This window comes from Cyanistes caeruleus, chromosome 2 (assembly GCF_971803275.1).
Source record: "Cyanistes caeruleus chromosome 2, bCyaCae1.hap1.1, whole genome shotgun sequence".
NCBI classification, from domain to species: Eukaryota; Metazoa; Chordata; class Aves; order Passeriformes; family Paridae; genus Cyanistes; species Cyanistes caeruleus.
This window is the reverse complement of record NC_141702.1, coordinates 70,402,274-70,418,295: the sequence shown is the minus strand read 5'-3', so window position 1 is coordinate 70,418,295 and position 16,022 is coordinate 70,402,274. Positions and strand designations below refer to the sequence as shown.

Here is a 16,022-nt window from a genome sequence, read left to right as displayed (position 1 = left end):
GGAAGCTGCACAGATTTGTCAAAAATTCATATTCCAAAGTACAAGTATAATTTCTCAGTTGTGCTGTAGAGATGAAAGAATTGCTGGTAGAGCCAGTTTAGCAGCGTGCTCCCAGAAGTGAAGAGACTGGCAAGAACCTCCCACTAGGCTTTTGTAGTAGCCAAGAGCATACTACAGTCAGGAGCATCTCCTCCAGCTCAACATCAGCTCTGCTTGAGGTTCCAAAAGCAGTTCAGGGAGATATGACTCCTTTCCACCAGCAAAATCTAGAGGATGCCTGCGGCACTGGATGAAACGGAAAACCACATTTTTAACAGAGCACAGAAAAAGAGCTGGGGACAAGTCTTGCCCTGAGCATCCTTGCCTCAGGATGCTCAGCACTCAGCCAGTTCCAAACTGATATCCCTGCTGTTCGAATGATTTGCATTTGCTTCTACTTCACACTTAAATACAGGCTCATTCTTGAGCAGCTACTCCAAACATCCTTCAAAAGCATCTCACACATCTGCCACGGCAGGCAGTGCTGGGTACGTTACTCCCTTACTTTTTTTTGTTTGTTTTAATCACACTGAAGAAAAATGGACTGGATGAGCTATAACATCACTTAACCATCCATATGCTCTTCCTCTCACTGTTTTTGCACGTGTTAGAGCTTTTCCTCAGTTAGATATTGTGTCAGTAGAAGCAAAAGGATGCAAGAAAGGCCCACCTTTTCATCAGTTCTAAATAAACTATTCAAACCATTTAACATTTCCACTTTTTTTTTTTTTACTCTATTACAAGAAAGAGTCTCAGATTTTTTCCTAATGTTAAAAGTCTAGGAAAAAAATCTCCTAAGTCCTATTAGATACTCCATCTTTGCTATGCCTGTGAAGAATATATTCTCAGTTTTTTGTGGGTTTCCATTTTCACTTAATATGAACAATCATATTAACCTTTGCACTGACATTATCTACTAAAACATCCAGGGAGAACAACTGGCTCATTTGAAAAGTTTACATGAAGTCATGTAGACTAAGACTGTCTCGATTATCTGGTTTGACTTCCTGCAGAATATACATCAGAGCACTACACCCACACATTTTGAATGAGCAACCAGATACTTTTAAAAGGCCATCCAGCTCTGATTTAAAGATTATGACAACAGGAGTTTTGGACAGAAGAATCCCTTGTAGTCAAGGACACAACTTGGTCTTACTACATGGAAAGTCTTAGTTTAAGAAAGATGGAGAAGTCCTGTTTCACTTGAATTGAAAGCTGCAAACATTCTCAAAAACAAGTCAGAAAAATCTTCCTAAATATTTATCTTGCTGCCTTCCCAAGGCAATTTGAAATGCAAAATAGTACACTCTGCATATGCCTAAATCAACATTTAGTGTTTTCACATTCTGTGAATTGTCAAAATGTAAACAACTAATCATTTTTTAAAAATAATTGAATTAACTGTGTCACATTAGTAAGTCATATGATATTAAAAAATTTTAAAAAATTCTCAGGGATAGAACTGAATAGACTCTCTTGCTCTCTGCGTTACCTCAGTGTGGGTGTTTTGGCTAAGAGAGATGAAAATCTGTGAGCAGCAATTCGGACTTCCTTGTCCCAGCTTGCTCAGGGAGCAATGTGCTCATTTGGAGTTTCTGATTTGACTAAATTACATTAAATCAACAGCACAATGGGGAAAACAAGGGAAGCACAATCAGTGAACTATTTAGAAATACCCTACAAAACATTATTAGAAAAGTTTTATTCAATCTAATTTGCATCAAGAGTGACTAGTGCATTTGTGAATGCTTGTTGAATTTAGAGATTCTTTCTTCCCCAGTGCCTGGTAGAAGAAAAAAATATTACCACCGTGTTTTGAAAGCATACAAAGCTTTCTGTGGGCTAAGCTTGCTTAAAAATTGTCATCACTATGACTAAGACACAGTGCTTCTAGTGTTCCCTAATTAAGAGAGTGGCAAACTGACATTTTCGATGTGCAAACAGAAATCAGTCATGACTGTGTAATAAACTCTGCACAGATAAAGGTGGCATTAATAGACAGTATTTCAGATTTTGTTTGTATTTTAAAAAATAAGTGCAAACATAAAAATGACTGAGATACAGACAGAATCTGTGAAGACCCATAAAGCTTTTAGGAACAAAGGTGGATGCAGCTTGCTTAGGGCCTTATGGTATGAAATAAACACACATCATCTTTATCCTCAAGTGATCATATCCTTCACTGATGTTCCACAATGCTGAGCTAATTAAAGCTCAAACCTTAATTAGGGTAAAGAAAACTTATGCCCTTTATGATATGAAATTAAAAGGAATTTAATTGCTATCATCTGCAATGCTATTTTTCATACTGGATCTAATGATCATTGTGAAACTGTGCATGTGCTTTTGTAATATAAATAATTCAACCGTTTGACTCAGAATTTTTAAATGGAACAAGGACAATTCCACTTGCTGAACTAATGACCTGCAAAATTTCAGATATTGTTAGATATGAAGATGGAAGCAATTCTAAAATTACATTTTCAAAACATGTCTGCAGTTCAGCTTTTAGTCTAGTAGAGCAGTAGTTATTTTAGAAAACATCTCTGCTTAATTTAGTAAGTGTCCTTCGTTATCTCATTCTCATTGCTAACACCAGTCTTTCTACTGTGAACAGTTGCTTCAATCTACCCAAGTAACTGTAAAAAATCCTACTGAAAAGACTTTATATCTCTTTCTTACAAAAGCATGCAGTAATTCACAGCAGTGTTTTGTGATATGCTCATGATGTCAACATTTTAAAAAGAATTAACGAATAGTGGAACTTTCAATTCTGGCATGCTAATTTTTTGATTCTGTAAAGAGGTTTTTAGAAAATGACTTTCAGGACTAAGTAAACCATCATTCAGACATGGGACTTCCACCGATGTACATCAGTGATAAACTTCTCTGGAGACAAAAATTTATCCCTTTCTCTAGGGAACATGGTAGTGGAAAAAAATACTGAAAACTGGCATAATGCTAGTAAACTTTCCATCGCTTTTGCTGGTTATCTTTCACTCTAAGCTAAAGGCTTAAGAAGTTACTCTAGTCCTGTTTTAGGATCAGAGTATGGTGGAGTGGGATCTTGTTAAAACAGAGCTTTGTCTCATCTCTTTTACTCCTCTTCTTCTGCCCTTCCTCCCCAGCCCTTGCCTTCTCACCCCAGCAGAGAGAAAGCAAAACAACAGTTCTGAGGGTGAAGGCTTGAAGCAGGTAAAGCTTCTGCTGGAGTGTGTTCCAAGAGTTCAGAAAAAAGTGTGAGCTCAAGTTACCTTACCAAATTGTGATTCCTCCTTTCTTATCCTCCCTTACAGCAGCACAGAAATAAACCAGGAAAAGCATTTAATTTCTCCTTCACTCTTTCCCTAAATGACTGGGAACTCCCAGTGTAACACAAATTAACTGGGCCTTTCCATAAGAAGCTTGAAATGTCCAGGTGGGCATGGACAGCAGTATGAGCTGATACCCCTTTGTGTAGAAGGGCTAAATATTTCTACAGCACAAAGCAGCAATCAATATGGAACCAGGTCTTTCTTGTCTCAGAAACTAAGGGATGCTACCTGGTTCATACCCACACGTATAGTAGGAATATTTTAGAAAAAAGAAACTAAGCAAAGAAGCCTGAGCAAAAAAAGCCAAACAAAACAAAGAACAACAAAACCAAACACCTCACCAGAGTTACCCCGGACAAATACTTTCAAACCTTCAGTACTTTCCCATGTTTTCTCAAGGTATTAGTTAAGCCTAATTCTTTTGGCTTGGATTCCAAACAAAGACAGGGTCTGACCTGACTGATGCAGAAAGGCTTTGGTAGTTTTAAAATAAACTCAACTGGAGCACACTTCAAGAGTTAACAATGTAATAGAGAGGAAAGAGCACTGAGGTTAAGGTTAAGGGCAGCACCACAAGGATAGCAGGCTGAAAATAGGAAAAGAAAAATGTTAAGGCTGACATTAGGAAAACATTTATTATCATGAGGGTGATTAGATAATGGAATAATTTCCCAAAGGAAGTTGTTGAGTCAACCACTAGAGGCATTCAAAGGAAACCGAGATAAAAACACCAGGCGATTGATCTGGAGAGCAGTCCTGCACTAATGACCCAAGAGGCTCTTTCAAACTCATTGAGGATTCTCCTCTTGAAAGCAACAATTCTGAAATTTATATAGCAACATATGAACAAAAAGTAGATGCAAAACATTTCACAGAGCCAGAAAATACACTTAATCAAAGCCTTTTTTTCAATTTAACATATATTTTTTCCTCTATAGTACCAATAATCTGAGTCTATGTATATATTCATTACTTCTAAGAACTCCTAACACACATTGATTAGCCAGGTGACACTGTGAGAAGATACATTTTCTGAAGAAATTATAGGAGCTGTGAAACTTGCCTTATGAAACACAATGGACATCATGAAGAAATCCAGCAAGAAATTTTCTGAAATGTCTCTGTAGTCAAATCGGAAGAAGATCACAGTAAAGCTCAGAGTAACAAATTGATTAATAGGATTACAGAATGAGGAGCGGAGGAGCTTCATCCCAGCAACTGTTATCAGGATAATGTCACAGCTGTAAGAAAAACAGAGAAAAACCCAATCAATTCATAAGCCATTAAATTAAGAAGCTCTTAAACACAAATATCTGATATATTGGATGTATTTGAGATTCCTATGCATATTTAAATCTAAATATCTTATTTATTAAAATTATATAGAAGTAATAACAGAAATCATCACGTTTATTTTACTTATGTGAAATTTTGTATTTTTCCCTTATCATTATGACACATTTTTAAGTTGTAAAAAAACCCAAACTCTGTACTAAAAAGAGTAGTACTGACTACTAAAACCCAAGAATCTACACCAAACATTTTTATATCCCTCTTAAAATAAAATTTCTGTCCAGGAAACACCTTGGCACTTTCATTAATATATTACTGTAATTTGAAAAAAAAAAAACAAACCCTTAAACTATTTTTTTTTTTTATTACAAGAAATTACACTTAATGACAGAATTTATAATTTTACTTATAATTTCATTATGCACTGCCAAAATTCTGGATAGAAACCATACAGATGTGAAATGTTTGAAATTCTTACCACTGTTCTTGATCAGAAAGCTGACTATTCTATATGATAATTCATCAGATGAAAATAAATTGTGTGGCACCTATGTCTTCCAAGACATGGAGACTTCAGTGGTTAATGAGTGAGAAAGTAAGCCAGGTATTTGCAAAATGCATAGAAGGCTCTCCTTCATCCTGCTGCTAATCAGAATACCTGCTGCCATGACTGACACTTGGCAGGCTAGAAAGCTCTCAACAGGTTTTCACCATCCTAGCAAGATTCTTATTTTCCAGGCTGATTTTATTTTATGTGGCATTTATTCATTATTGTGTATCTCCTGTAATGCAAATGCACTTTATTTTGGGTGCTGGTCATTCTAAAGGATCAGCAGGGCATTACTGTTGGAATGAAACACCAAGCTGACCTTATTTTCCACCTTGTCAAAGCTGTTCTTTTCAATTTGCCCCACATTTCTGAATGGAAAAATCTAATGACTAAGCTAATTAGATTCTGCAGCCACCAGAAGCCATCCCAGCATATACTATATGAACCAGTTGTACATCTCATTCTTCAGAAAGAAGAAAATTCTTGCAACATGGAGAATTTTCACATGGAAACTTACAGATCATGGAGCAAAAGGAAGACTTTTTTTGTCACTGTGCCTGCAACCATGATAAAACTTTCACCAAAAAAAATAATCATACTTTACAAAATAATGCATTCAGAGATAACGGAAAATAATTCGCTCATTATTCCTTCCTCCTTAAAAATACTGCCACACAAGTTGCTTTTCCTGGGGCCTTAATTCCTGGGAAAAGATATAAGGGAGCATGAGAAGGGGGGCTGATTTCCAGTGCCTCCTTGTCAGGTAGCAGGGCCAGGCACTGTCAGCATGAGTCCTGTTAATAACCAGCACATCAGGGTCTGGAAAGCTCAGGCAAACTCCTGACTATAGAGGAGCTGCTCTGCCTCCTCAAGAAGCACACTGCTGCAGTCCTTTAAATCACTAAGCAAGGTGAAGCTTCTTTAAAAGATAAATTCAATTTTAGGGAAACTCTGACATCAAATCACACAAAATGTAGCACCTCAGATGCTTTCAGACACAGAGTGGGAGAGTGTCTTCCCTTCCCTACATCATGACGGGGTCTAATCCTTGGGTGGTCACTAACTAAGGAATGTTCCAGCAACAGAAAACAGGGATTTATGCATTAAAGCACAGCAAGTACAACCCTCCGTAGCACTGTATATGGAAGCAGCAAGGAGAATCCAGGATCCCTCATGGGTTTCCAGAGTTAGCCCCTGAGCTAACTCTGTAAACCGGTGAGGGTTAACAGAGTTAGTTAAGAGGTAGGATCTGAAGATGAGTGCTTTGTGTGTGGCATTTGGATGGCAGCTGTAGGGAGAATGTAATAAAGAGAAGTGCCAGAGGAAAAGGGAGTTTCATGGATAGACCAGAGCTACAAGGAAAAGGAGAAAGCAGGTTTTACACAGGTGATCACGCAGACACAAGGGGGATGGGGAAGGAAAGGACTGCTGTGGTATTCCCCCACAGGCCAAACAATCAGAGACAGACAAATGTAATTACTTTCTTTAATCTCAAGACTTCAGGGGGTCTGACTCATTTCTTCTGAACACTTGAGGGAGGTGATACTTTAAAGTGTAATCTAGCTTGGAGGAACGACTATGTAAAAATAGCACCTTCCTAACCCTACATATTTGCTCCGTGCATGTATTCAGTCACGTCTGCTAGCTAGTAAAAAATGGCATTCTGACTACTTTTAATTCTCTCAGCCTTGCAGAACTAAATAGAGAGAGGAGTGTGGCTTCAGTGTCACCCTGGACAATACACCTGAACTCTTGAAGCACCTTGGCAGTAGCATCTTCCAAGTACCTGGGGGGGAAAAAAGGTCAGTGGAGATACAGAGGTTATCAATGAGTGACTGACAAGAGTCATTCTGGAAAAGTAGTTGTCTGTGGGAAATACACAGAAAATTTGACTAATGCCCTGGTCCAAGTTTCAACCCCTAAAAGCAGATGTTGACCTTTCCTCATAGTTGTGTAGTTCCTAAAGCTGTGTTGCTCCTCAAGAGAGAGAAATAATTAAATTAACATGCAATTTTTGCATCAAAGTTCTTTTATCTAATATCTGAAATTAAAAATCTGAATTATTATGGATACTGAGGAAGTCCTCCCCACCTCCCATCATTTTTTCTTGTCACTGGAACATTCCAAGGCTGTTTCTTTGTTTTATCATCTGCATCACTGTCGTTCTGATAAAAAGACTGCAGAAACTCTGCTCACTGGGGATACTGCAGTCACTAAGCCTGCTGAATATCTGCAGTAGGCAAGTCACTGACTGAAAAAACTTACCATAAAAGGCTGTCTGCAAGGATCATACTGTGAGACCATGGATCAGCACCACCAGTTCTGCTTAATATCTAAGACATCAGACTTCATCAAAACTTGTACCCCACCTTTCTCAAACCACTCTTAATGCAGGACTACCCACCTTTCTACAGCGTTTAATATTTTACTCAGCCTTTAAAGACTTGTGTGGTGAAGCTTCTGATAACTCCTTTGGGAGGCTACGGCATAGCGTTAAAAATCCTCAGTTAGGAAATGTTTCCTGATATCCAGCCTAGATTTCTCATTTTCATCTGATTAATTCTAGTTACCCCACTGAGTTTATGCCCATCAAACACCTGCAGCCCGGTATAGTGTGTCTTGCCTTTAATTGACATTTAGACCTTCCATATAGATCTATATATAGCTCTTTAATCTTTTAATTTCACTCTCTCTCACTGGAGACATATTTTAGTGTGCTAAGGTAGTTTCACATTTTTCTTGCAGCAAAACCAATTATTATTGTATTTTGAACTAATATGCATGAAAGCAAACTGCGATGAGATTACAGGCTTATTTAAAAACAAATTCCATTTCTCAGTTTTCAGTCTAAAACCAAATATTCTACTAATCACATGCTCTGAGTTATAATCTACTTACTGTGTACCAAGCTTCTTGTATTTACTGATTGAGAAAGCATCAATGGTGAGTGCATTCAGTATTATAGCTGGATATAAAATGTATTTCTCAAAGCACTGTAGCCACACATAAAGCCTTTCAAACCACATCAAATGAGCAGCATCTGGAATGGAAATTCAGATAACAGTTTGTATCATCAAATCATCAGCATTTTTTGCACTGGAGTACCAAAGAAGACACTAATTATCTCACATTAATACATATAGTCAACCAACTAATTTATGAAACGATGGAATTCATAATTCTTTGGCAATAGAGAAATGATTTTGTTCTCTGAGTTTAGAGAGTACCTGTTTTGCTGCTTATAACTGCACTCCTGAGACAATAAAAGATAGTACATGCTAGATGGTAGTTTTTGTATCATCCAGTTCTTCAGTCAGTATATTAAATAGCACTCTCAGTGGATGTAATGACCCCAGAGAGGCCATCTCCAGCTCTGGCACTGACCTGCTGAATCACCTAGGAAACCTCTTCTGAGCTCTGTGCCTCTACTTACCCATCTTATAGTAGCAAAACAAACTATTCATTAGACTGTACCTCACTGATAAATGAAACACCCCTTGAGATTTAAAGACTGAAGAATTATCAGGAGCTAGAAACTGTAATAGATGTTTCCTAAAACACTTAGACACTGTGAGAGGCATCACATCTCACATCATTCCTCTCTAAGAAATAGCCTTTTTTTGCAGTAGAATTTAATAACAATACCACAGTGCTTGATAGGAGTATTAAACAAGAACAGAATGCTCTGTGCAATCCAACTGCTATGAGAACTTAGGTGAACTGAGTGCAGAAACACTTGTGTACAGACAAAAACAACGCCTTTTTCCTCAAAGCTCAGCTAGACAAGGTTATTGGAAAAACAGTGAACACAAAAAGGCAGAACTTGGTATTAACTCAGAAATAAAAATGCCAGCTACTGAATAGCCAATAATCATCCCTGCAAAATGAAAACAATTACATGTAGACAGCTCCTCTTCCATATACACCTTTTCAATGACGGTAAAGAAGACATGCTGAATCAATGGATTTCTGTGTTCTACAGGCATTGCTGTATATTGCATAGGCTAAGAGAAAAATCTAAAAGCAATCCTAAATTAGGTTGAAGTCATACTTTGCCAGTACCTTAAGCTAAGGCAATGCTCTTGAAAAATCCCCCTTCAGAAAATATAATTAAATTCAGTTTCTTGCTATAACATAAAAATATTTCCTCTTCATTACCTAAAGGCTACCTCCTGAAAGCTCATACACACAGCAAATTGTCCCCTTTGGAACCTAGCTGTTCTTCTCCATCCCTCTCTCTTCCTCCTCCCTCTGAGCTCAAGAGCTTCAGCCATGTCCAAAGCTGAGCTCAGTGTTAAGAGCTTAAGCTTCAGTAAAGAGATAAGAATATCACACAAACCAAACAGAAGGTGGGTGCAGGAGCAGAGTGAGGTCTGTTCAGACAATGGAGACAGAAAAGAGCTCACATTCAGAGGGGCCCCAGGCAAAGATGTGGATGATTTGAAAATGGCTTACACAAACCTGTGGGGTATAAAAGCAGTAGTGGGGAGGAAGGAGAAGACAAAATAACCTACTATATCAGGGTTTCTTTCTCATTTAGCCCTGCACTAGTTTCTACACATCTATTGTACCATAAGCTCATACATCTTGACCTAAGCCTTTCATCCTGCAGCCAGCCAAGCCAATGGCAATAACTGAGTTATCTCACAGGGGCATCACAAGAACTGGTCTGACAACCGTCCAGAGTCTATGCAGCAAAGCCAGGAACAAGCCTGTGGAGCTGTCACTGTCAAATAGTTGTTAGTCTGATTGGAAGCAGTTATTTGTCTTTCAATAGCACTACCCTTGTAAAAAAAAAAGGATTAAAATTAAAATCTATGCAGTAAAAACTCCTTACAGACATCTTATTTTGTGTATTTGTCCTTTCACTGTCCGCACCTGACAATTATGGGGTACTACTGTCCTTTTTCCAAGTTTCTCTTTCTATACAAACAGGGAACATTTTAATGTTTAGTTCCTACATTTTTATTACAGGACAAAAGAAAGAACACAGCCTGTCAGACATATCTATCAAAGGGATTACCTTTTCCACAGTCTGTCTCATCTCAGACATGATAAAAAACCTCTGCAGCTGCCTAAGGGCCTGAAATATATATATATATATATATATATTTTTATTTTTTTTTTCTTTTTACTCTTGTTTTCTAACACACAACACCAGCTACATTGCAATAATACTTAGAAACCAAAGTACTGGAATGGGCCACATATAAATGAGTACTGTAAAAGAAGAAAAAGAAGCCTGTTCCCCACAGTGAGCAGCATGAGAAATGCAGCTGGATCTCAAAACAGAAGGAAACCCATCTGTGGAAATCAGTCCAGCAGGTCTCTACCTTCAACCTTTTCAAATGCTGAGTCACTGCATTTAGGAAAACAATGTTTTCTGACAAATGAAGACAGACTTAATCAGGACAAGGCAAAGAAATCCTACAGTGGTCTTTTATGATTAAGTACTGAAACAAACAGAGCAATTGGGTATTTATCAGAATTACTAGTTATCGGGGACAGGAAGTCCTGGACACTGTTTTCAGCTGGGCATGGTGCTTAATAATACTTGTATTTCTATTATACCTACCTTGGCATATTGCAGTGAAAGTTATAAGGCAACCTTCAGTCAAGTCTCTTGGGTACTTTTTTTCATACCCAACCCTTGTATGGAAAGTAATCATTGTGAAACACATAATTTTTTTAAAATAAAAACTATTTAAATCCTTAATGTTTGGTTTTCCTGGGAGTGATCTAAACTCTTTTGTGGTCTAGTTGAAGAACAGACTAAAGTCCATCAACAGACTGTTCTGCAAATGCTGCCTTCAAACACTTCAGAAACATATATTGAGAATTATTAAGGCGTGGGATCCATCAAGAAATGACAAGCAAGTTTTAGCTGGTAGCAAAGGCAAGAAGAGAGCTGGGGTGGAAGGGGGAAGCTTTGCTTCTCAAAGCACACTGCCTGCTTCAGAAATAACTCTGACAGAACAGGAAGTCAGATCTCGACATACTAAAATATTGACTGATATTCACATGCATCAAGGCACTACACACTGAAGCCAGCAGACATCAGCAAGAATAAATCTCAAAGATAATTTCAGTTCTTTTCAGTTCTCATGTTTTCTACAAAAGCGTTACAATTGAAATTCAAACCCTTAAAGTGCTCTACATTTGCTGATATGTCAGAAATTAGAAAAAAATCTGCCTCAATTTCACCAATCTTTTAAGTTTTTAAATTATGTAGAGTGCCAATGTATTAGACATGAACTATACCATGTCAAGCAACAAGTAACAGTACTGTAATGCAACACAAAAGGCAGATCAGACAGTGGCTCATGAAAGATCACACAGAGGCTGTGAAATGATTAAGGGACAGGAACATTCAACATAGAAGGAGAAACAGAGTGCTGGGATTGCTTAACTTGAAGAAGAAAAAGCCTTGGGGGCATCTTAATGCCTGATTGGCAGCATTTTTGGGGTATAAATACCTGATGGGGGAAGGTAATGTTGATGGATGTTGGTGTTGATTTTTCACAAACAGGACAGGACTGCCAGGTGACACATCACAAGCTTTTATTTGGGCACCAATCTCAGCTACAGATACAGGAGATGGCACAGGCTCACGTCTGCCACGAGCAGCATTGTTACTGAACATTTTAAAAGTTTTTCAGCCAATACCATATTGCTAAAGGTTACAGACAATTGTTCTAGCCAATCACTAAAAGCACACACACACCTGCTTCAAACAACACTTGCTTCTTTGCTTTCTATTAACAATACACAATACTCTGTTATTTAGCTTAAAACTTTCTATCTTGGTAAGCATATTTCTCTGCAGCCTTAAGGTCTATCTTAGCCAAGCCTAAAAACTCAACTATTGTTTCATGTCCTTGCATATTGTATTATTTTATCTTCTTTACTTTCAGGCTTTGCAGCTGCAGCTAGCTCTAAGTTCTCTGCTTTTTCTTTTCTGAGGCCTATTTTCACACCTTCTGAAAGTCTTCTTACCTTTACTGTTTCCCACAATGGAGCCACTCTGTTCTCAGCAGTGGCCAGTGACAGGACAAAAGGAAATGGGTGCAAATTGAAAACCCATTTAAACAAAAAATAGCCACCAAAACCCACAAAAATAAAAAAGCAGGGAAAAAAATCCCCAAAAAACACCCAAACATCACAATTTGAAGAAATCTTTCTTACTGTAAGGATGACTGACTGCTATTACAGAATGTCCAGAAAGGTTTTAGAGCCTCCATGCTTGAAAATATTAAAAACTGGACACAGCCCTGAACAATCTGCTCTAGCTGACCCTGCTCAGCATCAGACCAGACATCTCCACATCTCCAGATGTGTCTGTCTGGCCTCAGCCCATCTGGGCAGGGGCCTGAGAAGACAATTCCTACAGGTTCACAGATCTGCTGGTGATGAGGTGTAAAAATTAAAATTATCACGTATGTGTGCTACTCAAAAGTAAAAGGATAATTTATTCCCACAGCCTTGTTACTTCTAGATTTTTTTTAATTTCTTTTTTTGGTTTTTTTTTTTTTTTGTTCTTCAAACCAGGGCAAGCTGGAAGTCACTGTATCTACCATTTAGAAAAGACTGTATTACAAACCTCTCACTTCCCGCTGCTGGTGCTCTTTGCTTTTGAGTATGGGGTGGGAGATCCACAGCCAGGGGTGATGCTTGCGGAGCTGAGGAAGGATGTAATGTGTTACAAATCCCACTGTCCACGCCAAAGCAAACAGGACAATGCTGAGAAATGGCTGGGCCAAAGCAGGACAAAAGGAAACGTAGTTAAAATTTGCATACAACATCTATATATTTTTTCTTTTTTTAAAGCATTTTTTGACAGTTTCTATAATTGTATTTTTGTGCCCTTCATTTTTATTCCTATGTTCAAATTCTTGACTCAAGGTGAATATGGATTTTGAAATTTGTGTTTTGCACACACAATTAATCAATTTTTTTCCTCTGTGATTGAAGGAAAAAAGGCAAAATGTCAGGCTTATTCATTCTGTCCCCTAGGTTCCATACTGTAAGAGCTGTGGAGGCTTAAGCAAAGAGGTGTCAAATAAGTAGCACTGAAATTAATACAAATACCCAGAAAACTAACTGCTTTGCAGATATGATAATGTTATCATGACCAGTAAATACATTTTCACTAACTTCTCTTCCCACAGTGTCTATTCTTTCCAGTTAGAGCACCCCTGTGGTTTTGCATAAGAGACATAATACCTTAGGGGGGGATAAAAAAAGATAGATACACACCCTTAATGACAGGAACACAGTACTGGCACTGACAGCAAATGACAGAACAGCAGCTGCCGTGCAGACAATGAGATCCGATTTCAAGATTTCTCTCTGTGAAAATAATTATTTTACACAAAATTAGTAAGGCAACACTATTTTAAGCAAAGTAAATTATTCTGTTCTCAATTACTTACCCTCTGCATTGTGATAAAGCTAATCAGCACTCCCTAATACAAAAGTATTTTCTTCACTCTGCTTTGGGAAATTATTTCTCCACATGCCAGGTTAGCTGAAGTAATCACATTTAAATTATTCGTGCCTAGTTTTGAATTATATTTTTAAATAACAAAATTATAATATTGGAGAAATGAAAGCAATACAGTTTAATATTGAATCTGATTCTTCTTGAGGAGTGTAACTCTTTTCCATTATGACTTTCTTATTTTTGGGAATCAAAATTCTGGTTCCATTTCCTATTTTCAAGAACTAATATTTCTTATTCCCTTTCTCTTGCAATACTGAAAAAAGTCATGCTTCTCCATAATGTCTTCTAAGACACAACATTAATACATTTATTATGTTCTAAATATTGTGACATATACCAGTCTCTGATTTTCTTTATTGGAAGTAAAACTGCAGCAAAATTTTCTGGATTTTAGACAAGGCTTTTTTCCAGTGTCATTGAATGATAATGAAAGGCCATGTCTGCCTTTATGTAAAGATCTGTAACTATGGTAGGAGTAACTTTGTTTCTAAAGATTGGAAATATCACTGTCTTTACAGCACATTTTTCTTGTTATTAAAATGTCATTCTCGGTAAACAAATAAACAAGATAGCTTGTGATCTGCGTGGTCTTCTGAATTGTACTTCAGAGGTCACCCAAATGCTTTTGTGAGTAAATGAAAATCTTGTCTTAGATTTATGAGAAGGGCATTTAGGTTCAGCACTCAATACTGCTGCTAAGTTACCAAATGAGAAACTATTTGCAGCTCTTGATTTAGAAGCTGACTTATGCTTTAATTCAAAGATACCTTGAAACAACACGTGAAAAGCAGCACTTTTGTTAGAACCAGTGGTTCATCTGACTTCCTGGTGGTGCAATTTAGGTAAGCTTAATGTATCTCATCAGAGAAAAAGAAAGAAAACTAAAATAATGATGGTATGGCAGATCTACAAATAAAGGAGATAAAAAGAAAGCAAGCAGAACAAGCGAAGAACAGAAGGGCTGCGAATTACCGGGGAAGCTGGTAGCAACCTCTATATTTAGGCTGCCTATCACTCCCTGTTATGAAAGATGCTTCTCAGTAAAAGGTCACCAGCATCAGCACTTCCACTTACTGCAGCAGGACTAAAAAGCCTTCAGGCTCTGAAAGTACTTTTGTTTTGTCCCAGGAAACTCCAATATGGCTTAGCTGAAATCTCAAGCGACCACCACGGTCTTTGCCCTTCCCAGGCGGCTCAGGAGCATGTACATACCTCCAAAAAAGAGGTGATCCCTCCACTCTGAGATCTATCCTTCCCTGGACAGCCCTGTACTCTGCATGGGCTACATGTGCTGGGAAGGTATGGGAGCAGAGATAGGTCTTTGTAACTCTCCTGACCATCTTTTCAAAGCACAGCCCTGCTAACATTGCCCCTTGGCTGTGGTGTTTAACAGAAGAACCACAACATGAGGGAGCCCACAGGAAAAGCCTTCTCTTCCCTGACTAAACCTTTGCTCCCTGTCTGGCCCCACAGGTCTTCTCTGTTAAGTTCTCTCTATTCATTTCTCTCACAACTTTCTCTTACTAGCAAGTAGCAGTACTGAAAAAACACGGTCTAATAAAAATTAATAACGAAATTATTATCATGCAATGGAGATGATGCTTTTAACCTTTCCAGATATTTTTAAAGATATTGCATACAAAATCTATGTGAAACAGCAGTTTCTGGGAAAATTAAGCAGTGTCAAATTTATATGGCACTATTTCAGCCCTTTTGTGAATACACAGCATGAAAAGTCTTGATCAAGTATCATTTTCTGCACAGCTGAATTCAACTGCTCAATAATCTAAAACAACCTTCTAAGAACAACAAACATGCTCCAATCACATTCACAAGCTCTTCTGTACAACCCAAAAGGCTTAATATTAAAATGACTGATTTCTCTCACAGTCAGATGACTGAAGAAGCTGACACTTTAAAAAACATGTAAAATTTTAGGAATTTAGCTGTAAAATCAGCAGAGGTGATAACGAGGCATATTTTGGGGAGAGGTGGTATCCTAACTTGCCATTCTGGGCCAGATCACCAAAGAGAATATTTTAAAACATTTCATTACATTCAGAAGGGAACATATTACACAAATTATATTGCACAGGACTTGTATTTCCCATCTTTATTTTGCAATGAATTATGTCCTTTTTACAGCGCTCTCATCTCTTCTGACAATCCTATACAGAAAAAGGCCTATGCTTTTAAGGAAATTATTATTATTCAAATATTCAACTCCAAATTTGACAATTGCTTTCCATTTCTGGCAATACTGAAAGTGTTTAAAGGGTCATATAGACCCAGGCTTGTTCTTCTGCCCTTGAACTGAACT

General features: G+C 37.8%; 1 protein-coding gene across 3 annotated transcripts in view; it reads right to left on the bottom strand.

Moving 5' to 3' along the window:
* PCNX2 (pecanex 2) overlaps positions 1–16,022 on the bottom strand; it is a 149,318-nt gene that overhangs the window by 67,023 nt on the left and 66,273 nt on the right. For all 3 annotated transcript variants that reach the window (XM_086877801.1, XM_086877802.1, XM_086877803.1), the window contains 4 exons: positions 13,456–13,548; positions 12,800–12,950; positions 8,098–8,239; positions 4,420–4,597 (listed from right to left, as the gene is read on the bottom strand). In XM_086877801.1, coding sequence (XP_086733927.1) covers positions 4,420–4,597; positions 8,098–8,239; positions 12,800–12,950; positions 13,456–13,548 — 564 coding nt within the window. The remainder of the gene's footprint in view (positions 1–4,419; positions 4,598–8,097; positions 8,240–12,799; positions 12,951–13,455; positions 13,549–16,022) is intronic.